General features: G+C 40.7%; 1 protein-coding gene across 1 annotated transcript; it reads left to right on the forward strand.

Moving 5' to 3' along the window:
- The first annotated feature begins 7,055 nt into the window (after nt 1-7,055).
- LOC311038256 (uncharacterized protein) lies at nt 7,056-13,496 on the forward strand. Its single transcript, XM_084047656.1, has 5 exons — nt 7,056-7,288; nt 8,345-8,444; nt 9,576-9,625; nt 11,280-11,373; nt 13,404-13,496. Exons 1-4 carry the CDS (start codon nt 7,075-7,077, stop codon nt 11,336-11,338), a joined length of 423 nt encoding a protein of 140 aa, XP_083903782.1. The 5' UTR covers nt 7,056-7,074; the 3' UTR covers nt 11,339-11,373; nt 13,404-13,496.
- Nucleotides 13,497-17,284: the final 3,788 nt, after the last annotated feature.

The raw sequence follows: 17,284 nt of genomic DNA on the forward strand, positions 1-17,284 counted from the left end.
CCCCCCAAAATAATATTATTTGAACTGGGGACCCCCACCCTTATAAGCTGGAATGTAGGAGTTGAGGCATTCAATTTAGTTTGACTCGGTTCCACAGATCAATATTGTGAAACTAGCCGATCTACAAGCTCACAACGCCTCGTGTTGCGAAGCGTTCTGAGCGGCTATTTTTTTTAATCCTCTTTCCTATATTATTTGACCATTTGGTCAATGTTTGACCAGTTGAGGTATTAAAAAGGTCTCAAAAGTCATTACATTAAGTCACTTCACTGTCATCTGGGGACCCCACCAAAATAATTTGGGACCCCCCTTATGAAAGGCTAATTTCATGGGTGGAATGTGAACATGGGTGGAAAGAAAACATTTAAATGTAAGTCTCCTTCAAAAGGACCCAAGGTGAACTATCCTTATTTGACATGGCAACATGTATTTAAAATGACACGTTGCTGCAACCCACATTATGATTAGCAGGGTCGTCGTCGTCAGTAGTAGTGTACACACACACACACACACACACACACACACACACACACACACACACACACACACACACACACACACACACACACACACACACACACACACACACACACACACACACACTAATTAACCACACACCATGGCTGATAAATTGTTACCAAGCGACTATCATAAAATGTTGTTTAATCTTTATATCACAGACTGCTGAGTGTCAGAGCTGTAGATGCACTATGGTCAGCCTTATCATTGAATGAACACTTTATTCCACAGTGAGCTCAGTGATGTCAGCAAACCATTACAATCTGATGTGATATCTGTGTATCTGTGTACAGAATAGGGCTGTAACAATACCGAATCCAGCGGCCCATATTGAACCGAAACGGCCCATACTGAACCCAAATGCCCCATACTGAACCAAAACGTTCCAAACTGAACCACCATACCGAACCTAACGGCCCATACCGAACCCACCTAACGGCCCATACCGAACCCACCTAACGGCCCATACCGAACCCAGCGGCCAATACAGAATCCAAAGGCCCATACCAAACCCAAATGCCCCATACTGAACCCAACGGCCCAAAGTCAATAACTGCACAAAAAAATTACAATACAGGGCGCCTGCTGGTCTAGCGGTCCAGGTGCATATCACAAATGCTGGTATTCCAGTATGACAGCATGTTGCGGGTTCGACTCCCGACCCCGACGATCTTTGCTGTGTGTCACTCCCCCATCTCTCTCCCCATGTCCTGTCAGCCCACTATCTTATCAATAAAGGTAGAAAAAGCCTCCAAAAATATATTTTAAAAAATACTAAAATACGGTTTCCACACCTACATATGAAGCTGGTGCACCATACCCATTCACAACAACGTTCAGTGGAGTGTTGGGGAAGAGGAGCGTTCGTTTTTCTTACCTCGACCTCCCAAATAATGAACAGTGAAATAGCTTCTATAATGTTTATCTAAATGTTTTTAGCCACTTTGAAAGGAATGTGCAATGAAAAAATGTAGTATGCGGTAAATGCAGCGGCATTTTATGTGTTACTTCTTTCACCGTACCGTACCAAATAAAATACAAAATTAAGAACTGTGCCTTCAAAACCAAAATACCTACCGAGCTGAAATGTGTACGTACCGTCACGCCCCTACAGTAAACTGACACTTCTGACTGACTATTTCCGCTGTTAATCATACAACAAAGTTTATAGGGCTTAAGAGGTGGTATAGAGATGATGAGTGGTTGATATCAGGGCACACTACTTCCTCATATTACTTCCTTATCACCACATTATTGTGAAATATTAGGTGTGGATCGACATCGCGTTGAAGCACAGCTTACTCCTTCACACATACAGAACCTGAATACTACACTGTCTACACACATGGACATGACAGTGGGGATCTTTTTCTTCCTGGCATTGCTTTCGGGTGAGAACCTTTCAATAACATAAAGTATTTACACACTGATTGTTTTATTTTTTTGTAAAGGATAAAATACATGTTATATTGTTTGACGAGATAAGATGACCGACATATTTCCAATTCATTTAACCTGCTGTTACAATGAACTTTCAGACTCTTCTCTTTTGTAATGTGATGGAATAAATGGCCAGCAATGCGTTTTTTTTTAATGGATGATAGATTGATTTAATACTTTATTAACAGTTTTCAAAGTACTATTTTACAATGATCGCTAGAAGGATAACACAAAAAGCCCATACAAGGGCTTGTTTCCATCGTGCTCCTGTATGTTCATATGCAAACTCTCAACTGCTTGAATACATATTTATGTGAAGGTTTTATAATAAAGGAAAGATGTTGCATTCATGCAATGGTTCTCAACATGGGGTCCGGGGAGCACCAGGGGTCCAAATGGAGCCTTATTCTGTAGGTCAGAAAGTGTAATGGACCCTTAAGGGTCATTTTACGGTTGTTGTTTACTCTGGTTGGTTGTTGATTGTTTTAAAGTGGATCACAATGGGGAACACAGCTTTTTTGTGATTTACCCCATTTTAAACTGTTGCCAATAGATTATTCTATTCTATTCTATTCTATTCTATTCTATAGAGCAGTGGTTCTCCACCTTTTCAGACCGCAACCCCCCAAAATAATATTATTTGAACTGGGGACCCCCACCCTTATAAGCTGGAATGTAGGAGTTGAGGCATTCAATTTAGTTTGACTCGGTTCCACAGATCAATATTGTGAAACTAGCCGATCTACAAGCTCACAACGCCTCGTGTTGCGAAGCGTTCTGAGCGGCTATTTTTTTTAATCCTCTTTCCTATATTATTTGACCATTTGGTCAATGTTTGACCAGTTGAGGTATTAAAAAGGTCTCAAAAGTCATTACATTAAGTCACTTCACTGTCATCTGGGGACCCCACCAAAATAATTTGGGACCCCCCTTATGAAAGGCTAATTTCATGGGTGGAATGTGAACATGGGTGGAAAGAAAACATTTAAATGTAAGTCTCCTTCAAAAGGACCCAAGGTGAACTATCCTTATTTGACATGGCAACATGTATTTAAAATGACACGTTGCTGCAACCCACATTATGATTAGCAGGGTCGTCGTCGTCAGTAGTAGTGTACACACACACACACACACACACACACACACACACACACACACACACACACACACACACACACACACACACACACACACACACACACACACACACACACACACTAATTAACCACACACCATGGCTGATAAATTGTTACCAAGCGACTATCATAAAATGTTGTTTAATCTTTATATCACAGACTGCTGAGTGTCAGAGCTGTAGATGCACTTTATTCCACAGTGAGCTCAGTGATGTCAGCAAACCATTACAATCTGATGTGATATCTGTGTATCTGTGTACAGAATAGGGCTGTAACAATACCGAATCCAGCGGCCCATATTGAACCGAAACGGCCCATACTGAACCCAAATGCCCCATACTGAACCAAAACGTTCCAAACTGAACCACCATACCGAACCTAACGGCCCATACCGAACCCACCTAACGGCCCATACCGAACCCACCTAACGGCCCATACCGAACCCAGCGGCCAATACAGAATCCAAAGGCCCATACCAAACCCAAATGCCCCATACTGAACCCAACGGCCCAGAGTGAATAACTGCACAAAAAAATTACAATACAGGGCGCCTGCTGGTCTAGCGGTCCAGGTGCATATCACAAATGCTGGTATTCCAGTATGACAGCATGTTGCGGGTTCGACTCCCGACCCCGACGATCTTTGCTGTGTGTCACTCCCCCATCTCTCTCCCCATGTCCTGTCAGCCCACTATCTTATCAATAAAGGTAGAAAAAGCCTCCAAAAATATATTTTAAAAAATACTAAAATACGGTTTCCACACCTACATATGAAGCTGGTGCACCATACCCATTCACAACAACGTTCAGTGGAGTGTTGGGGAAGAGGAGCGTTCGTTTTTCTTACCTCGACCTCCCAAATAATGAACAGTGAAATAGCTTCTATAATGTTTATCTAAATGTTTTTAGCCACTTTGAAAGGAATGTGCAATGAAAAAATGTAGTATGCGGTAAATGCAGCGGCATTTTATGTGTTACTTCTTTCACCGTACCGTACCAAATAAAATACAAAATTAAGAACTGTGCCTTCAAAACCAAAATACCTACCGAGCTGAAATGTGTACGTACCGTCACGCCCCTACAGTAAACTGACACTTCTGACTGACTATTTCCGCTGTTAATCATACAACAAAGTTTATAGGGCTTAAGAGGTGGTATAGAGATGATGAGTGGTTGATATCAGGGCACACTACTTCCTCATATTACTTCCTTATCACCACATTATTGTGAAATATTAGGTGTGGATCGACATCGCGTTGAAGCACAGCTTACTCCTTCACACATACAGAACCTGAATACTACACTGTCTACACACATGGACATGACAGTGGGGATCTTTTTCTTCCTGGCATTGCTTTCGGGTGAGAACCTTTCAATAACATAAAGTATTTACACACTGATTGTTTTATTTTTTTGTAAAGGATAAAATACATGTTATATTGTTTGACGAGATAAGATGACCGACATATTTCCAATTCATTTAACCTGCTGTTACAATGAACTTTCAGACTCTTCTCTTTTGTAATGTGATGGAATAAATGGCCAGCAATGCGTTTTTTTTAATGGATGATAGATTGATTTAATACTTTATTAACAGTTTTCAAAGTACTATTTTACAATGATCGCTAGAAGGATAACACAAAAAGCCCATACAAGGGCTTGTTTCCATCGTGCTCCTGTATGTTCATATGCAAACTCTCAACTGCTTGAATACATATTTATGTGAAGGTTTTATAATAAAGGAAAGATGTTGCATTCATGCAATGGTTCTCAACATGGGGTCCGGGGAGCACCAGGGGTCCAAATGGAGCCTTATTCTGTAGGTCAGAAAGTGTAATGGACCCTTAAGGGTCATTTTACGGTTGTTGTTTACTCTGGTTGGTTGTTGATTGTTTTAAAGTGGATCACAATGGGGAACACAGCTTTTTTGTGATTTACCCCATTTTAAACTGTTGCCAATAGATTATTCTATTCTATTCTATTCTATTCTATAGAGCAGTGGTTCTCCACCTTTTCAGACCGCAACCCCCCAAAATAATATTATTTGAACTGGGGACCCCCACCCTTATAAGCTGGAATGTAGGAGTTGAGGCATTCAATTTAGTTTGACTCGGTTCCACAGATCAATATTGTGAAACTAGCCGATCTACAAGCTCACAACGCCTCGTGTTGCGAAGCGTTCTGAGCGGCTATTTTTTTTTAATCCTCTTTCCTATATTATTTGACCATTTGGTCAATGTTTGACCAGTTGAGGCATTAAAAAGGTCTCAAAAGTCATTACATTAAGTCACTTCACTGTCATCTGGGGACCCCACCAAAATAATTTGGGACCCCCCTTATGAAAGGCTAATTTCATGGGTGGAATGTGAACTTGGGTGGAAAGAAAACATTTAATGTAAGTCTCCTTCAAAAGGACCCAAGGTGAACTATCCTTATTTGACATGGCAACATGTATTTAAAATGACACGTTGCTGCAACCCACATTATGATTAGCAGGGTCGTCGTCGTCAGTAGTAGTGTACACACACACACACACACACACACACACACACACACACACACACACACACACACACACACACACACACACACACACACACACACACACACACACACACACACACACACACAGTTCCCAGAACACCTGTACAAACATACAGTAAATGATAGATTGCACCGTCATCACTGAGGCGACCTTATCTGTGTCACTGATAGTTTGGCTTTTAGGAAAGCCAGTATGTCTGTGAAGAGAAGCTAAGCTCTTTCTTCTTTTTTTAAATATTTTTTTATCCCACAATTTTTATAACCCTTTTTTTCACCCGTTGCTGTGATCCTGATCACTACTCTCCCCCCACCAGGGAGCCCAGGGCCGAGCTTATGCCTCCTTCAATGCATGAGAGCCAACTGAGCTTCTTGTCACCTGACAGGGGGGAGTTTCCCTGGTTGGACATAGCGCGTGGAAGGAACACGTTATTACAACCAGTTCCTTTCCCCTCCATCAGGCACCCCGGCTGACCAGGGGGAGGCAGTATAGGGACCAGGATTACTACATGTTTTTGTGAGGGTATTAACTACGCTATGAGAGACACGGGGAGAACATGCAAACTCCACACAGAGTAGGCCCTTTCACCAACCCCACCTAGGGCTAAGCTCTGTGTAAACATTGTGTTAGCTACCAGGTTATCAAGGTCTCCTATACAGCTGTTTTCTTGTCCCAATCCTCATCCACTTTGACACTGGTTGTTTTTTCCCCTTGTTTGTAAAGGATAACATAAATGTTATACTGTTTGACGAGGTAAGATGACCAGTGGTGTAAAGTAACTAAGTACATTTACTCAAGTACTGTACTTATAAGTACAGTTTTGGGTTTTTTTTTTTTTTACTATACTGGAGTATTTCCAATTTTCAGTACTTTTACTTCTACTCCACTACATCTCAGAGGCACATTTTGTACTTTTACTCCACTACAATTGTTTGAAATCTTTAGTTACTAGTTACTTTGTAGATTCTGATTATTATTACAAAACATACATTAACCACTTCAGCTCTGTATACATTTTGACCATTTGAAGAAAATAAAACAGATCTACAAGATCACAAAGATCTGCTATTTTCAAAAGATTTGTATACATTTGAAAACTGGAAATGGGACATTCTGCATAATGAGTACTTTTTACTTTTGGTACTATAAGTACATTTTGATACAAATACTGTTGCACTTTTACTCAAGTCAATTTTGAATTTCCGGACGTTTACTTGTAACAGAGTATTTCTATATCGCAGTATTGATACATGTACTTAAGTAAAAAGGTAAAACATGTGAATACTTTTTCCACCCCTGTGTATCTCCAGCAGGTTTGAGCCAGGGAGCAGGAGGAGTTGCACCGGAGCGTGTGAGCGGAGCGTTGGGAGGGAGTGTGACGTTCACCACAACACTGCATCCAGCAGACACAGCCTTTCTCTCAGTAACCTGGACTTACATGAACGACGCAGGCCACAGGACGGTTATAATAACGTCCACGTCTAGTTCAAATGTAACGGCACCGGGATACGAGGACAGGATCACTCTGATCAGGTCCACTGCGTCTCTGGAGCTCAGGAATCTGAGACTTCACGACAGCGGAGAATACAGAGTCAGTGTCGTACCAGACGTGGGAGTGAGCATAGAGGGAGTTTTCACGCTGAAGGTCTACAGTAAGTATGATATCTCTGCTGTCCGGCAGCAACCAGCTGACTCCAAAATGTTCATTTTTCGGGAAATGACAAAAACAAAACAAAAAGTGGAGTTAGGAGGTTTTGTTCATCATTGATAAGAACAGCTGAATGGACCTCCAAGCAATGGACCTTCAAACCAGCTAACTCCACCCCCCTTTGGTGAACTTAGCTGGTTTAGCAGAACGTTTGAGGATCCAATGGAGTTAGCTGGTTTTGTCAGAAGCGCTTTTTAATACTTTTCATTGGTTCAATATTGTTTTAATCAACACACAGACGTAAAGGGTGTTCAATGGCCCTGATTTATGGAGAAAAAATGCAAAAGCGGAAAAATGGAGTTAGCTGGTTCCTGCCGGACAGCAACGATTATGTTTTATATATCGTCGGAAACTGCGTGGGTCCACGTTTACTTTTCTTTTACTACTTCTTTTACTACTTTGCATTGGTTCAGTATTTATAAAACCCACAAACACCACAGTGCTTTGAAAACCAATGGTACCGTCCTAATATTGTAGCTGATGCCGAGTCAGCAGTGTCTTTTTTTTGCAAATCTTTGAATATATATTTTTTTAATGCAACATTTGTAAAAAAAAGTAAATAAAAAAAAATAAAGAATTGTTCCAGGGACCCCCCCTCCCCCCTCCCCAGAAGCAAAGATTTGAGTTCAAAATGTTGTTTACAAAAATACATATATTCAAAGATTTACACAAAATGTTCAAGATTTTTCAAAAATAGCAGTTCTACAAGCCTGTAGCTCTATGGCTTGTTTTGAATAGCCAAAGAAATCTAAAAAATGACACACAGATGCTTTCCCGGTCTTAATGGGTTAACACAGACGTGACTGAGCACCTGGTGCTGTGACGCTGTTATTAATATTATCATCATTAATAATAACATAGTTTCCACACAGGTTTAACCCATTCATTGAATGACATACTAGTAGGCGGAGATCTCTGATCATCTGTCTGCACCAGTCCTTCTATCATAATGTATTGTTATATTTATGTGTGAATAACGTGGATTACTTTGTCTTTTCAGAAAAACGTGCTGTTATTTCATCTGCTGAGGCTGCTGGTATAACCGCTGCTTGTCTTATAGCTGTTCTACTTCTGGTCTTCTTGATAGTATGGACTAAGAGGTAAGTGGCCTATTATACAGTGGTGGAAAAAGTACTCAAATGTTTTACTTAAAGGCATTGTAGGGAGTTCAGACATAATCAAAGAAAAAAACTGTTGTCAAACACCGCCCCTCCAGCAGTTCTTTTCCCCGACCACCAGGGGGTGACGCAGGGGGGACTTTTTAAATGAGTCATGCCCAAAATAGGTTGCCTTATGCGGATACAATTTGCGGAAATGCCCGACCCTACGGTTCTCTGAATTTATATTTTTAAATAGGCTCTTTCATGATAAATTGACCACATATATGAAGCTAAACAACTAAATTCTATCCAAACGATTTTTTAAAAGTAAATTATGTGCCTCAAAAAAGAAGTTTGAGAGCGTTTTAAAACCGAAAGTAAAAAGTTGATACGGGCACGGACGCGCACGGACACGCACATGCGTGCGTTAATTTACGACCCGGACATAAACAACATGAACATAAACAGAAGGGAAAATACGGATTTCAGACAGAGGACTGTGTTTCAATGAAGGAAAACACCCCAGCATCATTATATAGTGGCTGATAGAGGGGAGAAAATGCAAAAAATATATATATACATATTTTTTAAATTTAGGCTTAATGTTCCCTACAATGCCTTTAAGTAAAAGTATCAATACTGCAATGTAGAAGTAGGCCTACTCTGTTAGTAAAAGGCCGGAATTAAACATTTATTTGAGTAAAAGTGCAGATTGGTATAAACATGTACTTAAAGTACCAAAAGTAAAAGTACTACAAAAAGTTTGAAAATAGCAGATCTACAAGCTCACAATTTTGAGCGATGCGTTGTGAGCGATGGCTACGCCAGCGGTCCAGGCCTATTCAGATTTGTTTTAATGGCAGCGATACAAGCTCACGCGTGGGTGAGCTTGTAGGTCGTCTACTTTCAAGCGACACTATGGTGCGACGAAGGAGGGCATTCATTTACATGCTTAATTTACAAGCGTTGTGAGATTGTAGATTGGCTATTTCCCGCCCAAAGCTTTCCCCATAATACGGATGCCTGGGTTAAAGGGATAATTCACCCAAAAAATGACTTTTTCTCTATCTATTATAGTCACCCCATGGAGACTTGAATTCATAGAGATTGTGTTGTATTTGCACCATTCAGAAACAAGACCTGTGAATGCAGGACCAGTGATGCTGCATCAACTCCTAAAGGTCAGATATTCATACAGTATGATCCAACATGTTTGTCTATTTTCCCACCATGTTATATAGGCTCCATGCACAGCGGACATATTGGAAAGAGATTGGGGTTCTCTTCCTTACTTTCTTCTGGATGTTTTACCCATTAACCCCAAAAACCGGGAAACGCATCTGTGTAACCATGTTATCCATATTCTTTACTTTGGGCTTTAGCTATTCAAAAATAGCAGATCCACAAGCTCAGAGTGCACTAATGAGTGCCGCGCTAGGAGCTTGTAGATCTGCTATTTTTTGAAAGATCTCGAACATTAGTGCAAATATTGCACCAATGGGGGTTTGCACTAATGGGGGTCCCTGGAATAAAACATTTTGAGATGGCCAAATACATATCATTTTGGGGGTCCTTCACATGAAAAGGTTTTAGAACCGCTGATATAGCAACATGTGTTTTTTAGGATTAGGATTTAGAACACATTTGTAGAATATTCAAAGATTTTGCACACCTTTTCACGATTTTCACAAAAAAATAGCAGATCTACAAGCTCATAGCGCGGCACTCTGAGCTTGTGGATCTGCTATTTTTGAATAGCTAAAGAAATCTAAAATGACAGAGATTGAATGGGTTCACAGGTTGTTAACAATTATACTAATTAAGGCTCTGTTCCATTCTGGTCAAACGTTCAGAGTCAGGGTGCTGATATTGTGCATGTTGGCTCACTGGAAACAAAGGGAAACACTGGGTCTTCAAAGTGTGGTCCAGGGACCCTCATGGTCCCTTGAGGGGGTTCCAAATGGACCCATTTATACACTTTCAGAGTTATCCACTGCGCTACACTAAATGGAACAGAGCCTTAAAGGAGAATTTTGGACTAAGGTTTTCTTGCCTTTTCTATGATGTTGTGATATCTTAGGATGAATGGTACAGTAGAAAAATATATAATATATAATATATATATAATATATAATATCCCGGGTTCACCACAGCTTAAAACGCGCGCGGACAGGCCTTGCGTTAGATCGCATATTTTAATAGTTGTTGTTTTTTTGTGAGCTCTGACGTTCATAGTGCGTCTCGCAAGAGGAAATTGAAATCTCGTCCAGCGAGACTTTTTGGTTGCATAGTGTTCTGTCACTATGAACGTCAGATCTCACAAACAAAAAAAAAGCGATTCAAATATACGATCTAGCGCAAGGCCTATCCACGCACGTTTTAAGCTGTGGCGGACCCGGGATGGAGTTATGACATTTTTCTACTGTACCATTCATCCTAAGATATCATAGAAAAGGTATAAAACCTTAGTCCAAAATTCTCCTTTAATTAGCATGATCGGTAACACCTGTGAAGGAAGTAAGGATGAGGCCCAATGTACATACAATATGGCTGCTGTGCATATAGAGCCTATTAAAATATTATCCAGTTATTAAGTAAGTTAAGTAAAGTCCTCTTTATGTGCTTTCACACTCACATCCTGTCAACATGGGGTGAACTAAGCCTTTTAATTCATTTCTACATCTGTGCATTCATTTATTAGGTATAGGCGGGATGCTAAATTATGAGCAATTATAATTGTTTGGGGAGGGAGGGGGGGTTGTCTTCATGATAATACAATGTGTCACAATCATAAAAAGCGATTAAATAAGTCATTGCATTGTCATGTGTCTATAGGATCTGAAGACGTGCATGTATATGAGAATGAATGTGCGCATGAGAAGGAACGAGTGTGAACACGGGACAAAGGTGATCTCCAGATGTTCACTAAGTGAGTATCAACTTTGGTCTCTAAATCAACGTTTTCAGGCCAAGGACCCCCTAGCTGAGAGAGAGATGAAGCAGGGACAGTTTTTTTTTACTTAGTCTGCTCTTTTTTCCCTCTACACCTATAGCCTCTTTGCCAAAAAATAGCCGATCTACAAGCTCTCAACGCCTCGCAGCGCGAGGCGTTGAGAGCTTGTAGATCTGCTATTTTCGGCTAATGTTCCCCTCAGAAAAGTAATTTTAGGGTTCAAGTGGTTAATGTAAAAAAAAACTCACACCCAGTGTGAAGTGAGCTGTTCTATTTATGAGTTATTTATTTCATCATGCATCTCGGTAGCCAATCACAGCACGTCCTGCGAAGTGACGCGCTTACATCTTTTACATGATTATTAATTTCATCATGCGTCTCGCTAGCCAATCACAGCGCGTCTGTGAAGTTTGAAGTTAATTTCATCATGTGTCTCGCTAGCCAATCACAGCACGTCCTGCAAAGCTTAGCCTATGGGCGTGTTTTCCACAGCATGGCGTCACGGCGAAAGACACATTTTCACGACGGAAAGAAAAAACGTTCACCACGGATGGGTCCTAAACCCTCTTATAGAAGCGGTTGCACCGCTCAAAAACTAAATCCTATCACAAAAAGATTTGGCGGAGGACCCCCTATAGTAGCTCTGAGGACCCCCTAGGGGTCCCGGACCCCCTGTTGAAGACCCCTGCTCTAAATGAAGGAATTAATAATGCATGTAACGGTGCATAGAGGAGAGCATTCAGAAGCTATAAATTACATTACGACTTCTAGCATGATCACTATAGTCTTATAGATCTACTTTTTACACACTAAAAGAAGGGACAGCACCCCTCCTTTCTCTGTAAATGTACCTTATTATGATGCAGCTAAGCTTCATCCCAATATGTTTAGCAGTGGTGGAAAAAGTACTCACATTTGTCACTTAAGGTCGGTAGCGCTGTCGCCTCACAGCTAGAAGGTCCTGGGTTCGATTCCCGCCAGGGACGCTGTGGGCGCTGGGGGCGTGTTCTCTCCTCCACGTCATCGGCGCCCATACCCTAGGTGGGGTTGGTGAAAGGGCCTACTCTGTGTGGAGTTTGCATGTTCTCCCCGTGTCTCCTAGGGTAGTTAATACCCTCACAAAAACATGTAGTAATCCTGGTCACTATACTGCCTCCCCCTGGTCAGCCGGGGCGCCTGATGGAGGAGAAGGGAACTGGTTGGAATAACGTGTTCCTTCCACGCGCTATGTCCAACCAGGGAAACTCCCCCCTGTCGGGTGATAAGAAGCGGCCTGCTTGCTCCTCATGCATTGAAGGAGGCATGAGCTTCAGCTTGGGCTCTCCCTAGGCTGGCAGAGGGTAGGTAGTGCCCAGGATTACATAGGCAATTGGCACAGGGTGAAAAAATGTGGGTTACAAAATCGTGGGATAAAAATTATTAAAAAAAAAAAAAACATTTGTCACTTAAGTAAAACATTTCAATGCTGCAATGTAGAAATACTCGGTTACAAGTAGGCCTAAAAGTCCGGAATTCAAAATTGACTAGAGTAAAAGTACAAAAGTATTGGTATCAAAAATGTACTTAAAGTACCAAAAGTAGAAAGTATACTCATTATGCAGAATGCCCCATTTCACACGTTTTCAAATGTATGACAGGTATACTAATCTTTTGAAAATAGCAAATCTACAAGCTCACAATGTGTCGCATCGCGACACATTGTGAGCTTGTAGATCTGCTATTTTCAAATGGCCAAAATGTATAATAGGGCTGAAGTGGTTAATGTATGTTTTGCAATAATGATCTAAATCTACAAAGTAACTATAACTAAAGTTTCCAAGTAATTGTAGTGGAGTAAAAGTACAATATTTGCATCTGAGATGCAGTGGAGTAGAAGTAAAAGTATACTGAAAATTGGAAATGCTCCACTAGAGTAGAAATAACTCAAAATTGTACTTAAGTACTGTACAGTACTTGAGTAAAACCTAGTTACTTTACACCAGTGACGTTTTGTATTGTCTGTAAAGAAAAGCAGGTGTTCTTCCTCTGGATGTAGGCAGTGGACGCTCAGCCATAGAAGACTAAGTGAAGAAAGGAGACACTAAGGTGGAGAAATGGCGGCACTCCAAAATAAGGGATGCAGGATAGGATAAAGGCTTAGTTTAGGCATTCTCTTTATTTACGCTAATATGTTTTGTATTGTTAAGACCTGAAGCCGATTCTACATGTCTCCTAAATCTCAACTGTTTCTATATCAGTGGTGCTCAATCTTTTTCATGTCAAGGACCCCCAAAATGATATGTTTTTGGAAGCAAATATTTGAGTTAAAAATGTTTGCTTTAAAAATAAATATATTCAAAGATGTGCACACATTTTCACGATTTTTCAAAAATAGCAGATCTACAAGCTTGTATATCTGCTATTTTTGAATAGCCCAAAGCTAAAAAAAATAAACAGTACTGGGTTTGGTGATGTTCTATATTGTCTGAATCAACTTTGTTTGTGTTTGTTTATGTGCTAAAAGAGTGACTTTGAGAGTTTCAGCGTACAATGTAAGTCAATGAGGAGCATATTTTGAATTATCAATTTCTAATCAATGGAGCAATTGTTTTTGATTTCTTGTCCACCTTTGGAGTTACATCATGGCAAGGTAAATACACAACCCAAACCTCTACCACAGTGGTCTTGCCCTTTAATGGGTTAAGAAAGGAAAAACGGTGCGCTTCCTCTGCATGCCTTCTTAGTTTAGGCAGTGGGTGCTCAGCTATGTACACAGCTCAAATCAAAAACCACGTGGAAGTGGAAAAAGCAGCACTCCAAAATAAATACTGCAAGACAGTGGCTCAGATGTAGTTTCTCATTTTATTGCGACCGCAGCCTTCCTCCCAGCAGATTAGATTAAAAAGTATTTTTTTTATCTGAGCCACTGTCTTGCAGTATTTATTTGGAGTGCCACTTTTTCCACTTAGGTGGTTTTGATTTATGTTTTGTATTGTATTTGTGCTTTGTTGTACGTATTATGTATTACTGATTAAACGTATCTTTTGTAATAATTAACAAAATAAATATACGTGGAGTGAAAAGTACAATATTTGCCACTGAGATGCAGTGGACTAGATAAATGGAAATACGCTTACTCAGAATTGTACTTATAAGTACAGTGCTTGAGTAAATGTATTTAGTTACTTTCCACCACTGAATATATCATTTTGGGGGGTCAGATTGTTGTTGAATATGTTGGTATCTGCATCAGTAGCATAATGTCTGCATCTGACACCTAAACACATGATTACATTTTATCCGGTGTTGGTAACATGGCAGACTGAAGTGTATGACGAAAGTTAACTGTGAATAAGTTCATGCGCATTTGTTATGTTGTTTCCAGTGTGGGGGACATCAGAAGTAACTGAAAAATATTTGAGCCCCTGTAATGTATTTTATAAATGTGGACTCAAATAAAGACATTGACATATATCACTGAGTGAAACTTTAATTTATAAAGTACAAGTCATACATCAGATCAGCTCAAAGGCCCACAGCCTCACTACTGAGTCTAAACACATGATCTCTAGACTCACTATTCCGGGACCAACATGCAGCAAAAAAATAACAGATCTACAAGCTCACACACAACTCATTGCATCTTGATGAAATATGAATCAAGCTTTAGAGGGTAATGGTCTTTTTGTGTTGTGTTGACAATAAGAAAAAACATAAAGGAAAATTAGACCGGCCTTATTCAGTTTATGCATTTAGCAGAGGCTTTCATCCAGGAGGATTTACAAGTGCATGGTCGCATTAAAAGGCATTAACCCGAGGCAAAGCCAGTTTATTTGTATAGCAAATTTAAACAAGGAAATTCAATACGCTTTGCATAAGACAGTCATTAGACAGACACAGCTTTAAGCTTTAAGACCAAACCCAGTATCTGTATCAGTAGCATAATGATGTACACACACACAGCAATGATGTGTGTGTGTGTGTGTGTGTGTGTGTGTGTGTGTGTGTGTGTGTGTGTGTGTGTGTGTGTGTGTGTGTGTGTGTGTGTGTGTGTGTGTGTGTGTGTGTGTGTGTGTGTGTGTACGTGCATGCATGCATGCATGCATGTGGTTCATTTGCCTAATTTAGGTTGTCCCTGAAGATGTTTTGAAAGTCTATCTTTCAGCCACTGGACACTATAGACTTTATCTCACAGATCAACGACTGGTTTGAACAATAACTCAATATCATTTGTCTGTTTACGACAAACTGCAGCATCACAGTGGTTACAGTCCAGGTCTATTCAACATACTGGCTTTATACATGCATCAATGCAGCATGGTCCATGTCTATTCACTGTATACTGACTGTATACATGCATCAATGCAGCATGGTCCATGTCTATTGACTGTATACTGGCTGTATACATGCATCAATGCAGCATGGTCCATGTCTATTCACTGACACTGTATACTGGCTGTATACATGCATCAATGCAGCATGGTCCATGTCTATTCACTGTATACTGGCTGTATACATGCATCAAAGCAGCATGGTCCATGTCTATTCACTGTATACTGGCTGTATACATGCATCAATGCAGCATGGTCCATGTCTATTCACTGTATACTGACTGTATACATGCATCAATGCAGCATGGTCCATGTCTATTCCGTGTTTGGGATTTCAATAATTGGGTCTTACACAAAATAATTGGGTCTTGAACAAAAGTACAAAGATTTGCAACCGACATGGACAAGCCTTGGCAATGTGTACGCTACAGACATATTGATGACCCCTGGTGTACGTAACAAGGTTTTATTTTTTAGTTTAGTTTATATCATCTCCAAGAGGGAGGGGAGGTTTGACCAGTATCTGAGAGAAGACTTATGAGATGCTTGTGTGAAATCGATTGCCGCTGGTCTTCTAATATCATGCTTATGTATACCGGATAATATATGTGCTCAGACATTTTAGTATTATGTCAATCCTGTGTGTGTGTGTGTGTGTGTGTGTGTGTGTGTGTGTGTGTGTGTGTGTGTGTGTGTGCGTGCGTGCGTGCGTGCGTGCGTGCGTGTGGGGGGGGGGGGGGGGGGGGGATCAGACCGAGGGTCCCTGAAATTAAAAAGGTGGAGAATCACTGCTATTAGAACGAACCACACCATCTTCTCTCAGATGGGCGTCCCTGGCATATATCTTCAAAATGGGGGTTTGTGGGCCAGTTATGTATCAATTTGGGGGTCCTTGACAGAGAACCAGCGCCCCTAGACCATATGGTTCTCAAACGTTTTCAAGTCGCGACCCATCTTCATATTTGAACTGGAACACCCAACACTGACAAGTACTTGAGTTGGGGAATTACATTTAGTTTGACTCGGTTCCACAGATACATCTTGTGAAAATAGCCGATCTACAAGCTCACAACGCCTCGCAACGCAAGGTGTTGTCACGGCTAGTTTCAAATGATTTGTCTCTTTCTTATTATTTGATAATTTGACCAATGATTGACCAGTTTTTATAATAGTATAGTTTGTTGATTACTTTTGATGCAATAATGGTCTTCTTTTTATTACTTCTTTTATTTTATTTTCAGGTATTAAAAAGGTCTTAAAAGTCCTTAAATTGTCACTTCACTGTCATCTGGGGACCCCTCTCCATTAAAAAAATGGGAAAGAATCAGGTGGAGACCCCCCTGGGGTCCAGAGCGTTAGTGAGTTCTCTCTAACGCTCTGCCAGGCGCTCGGCTCTGCTCATAGACGAGGAATTCCACCGCCCTGTGAGGGCTCCACCTGTAGTAAAAAGGAACAAAACCACTTCATTACTCACCGAAACAAAGGCTGTTTTGTGTTGTTGAAAGTCTATTCTCGGAGGTGGGAAGCCTCTCAGCACCCCACCTTCTCTGTAAAATACAACCTTTTGGCCAGAAAAG

The sequence above is a fragment of the Gymnoscopelus microlampas genome (genome assembly GCF_963454915.1).
Source record: "Gymnoscopelus microlampas genome assembly, chromosome: 3".
NCBI lineage: Eukaryota > Metazoa > Chordata > Actinopteri > Myctophiformes > Myctophidae > Gymnoscopelus > Gymnoscopelus microlampas.

Coding starts and splice junctions, on each gene's coding strand:
- LOC311038256 (XM_084047656.1), top strand. CDS start 7,075: ATGAACGACGCAGGCCACAGGACGGTTATAATAACGTCCACGTCTAGT. Junction 8,445..9,575: donor TTGATAGTATGGACTAAGAG/GTAAGTGGCCTA, acceptor TGCACCATTCAG/AAACAAGACCTGTGAATGCA. Junction 9,626..11,279: donor TGCTGCATCAACTCCTAAAG/GTCAGATATTCA, acceptor ATGTGTCTATAG/GATCTGAAGACGTGCATGTA.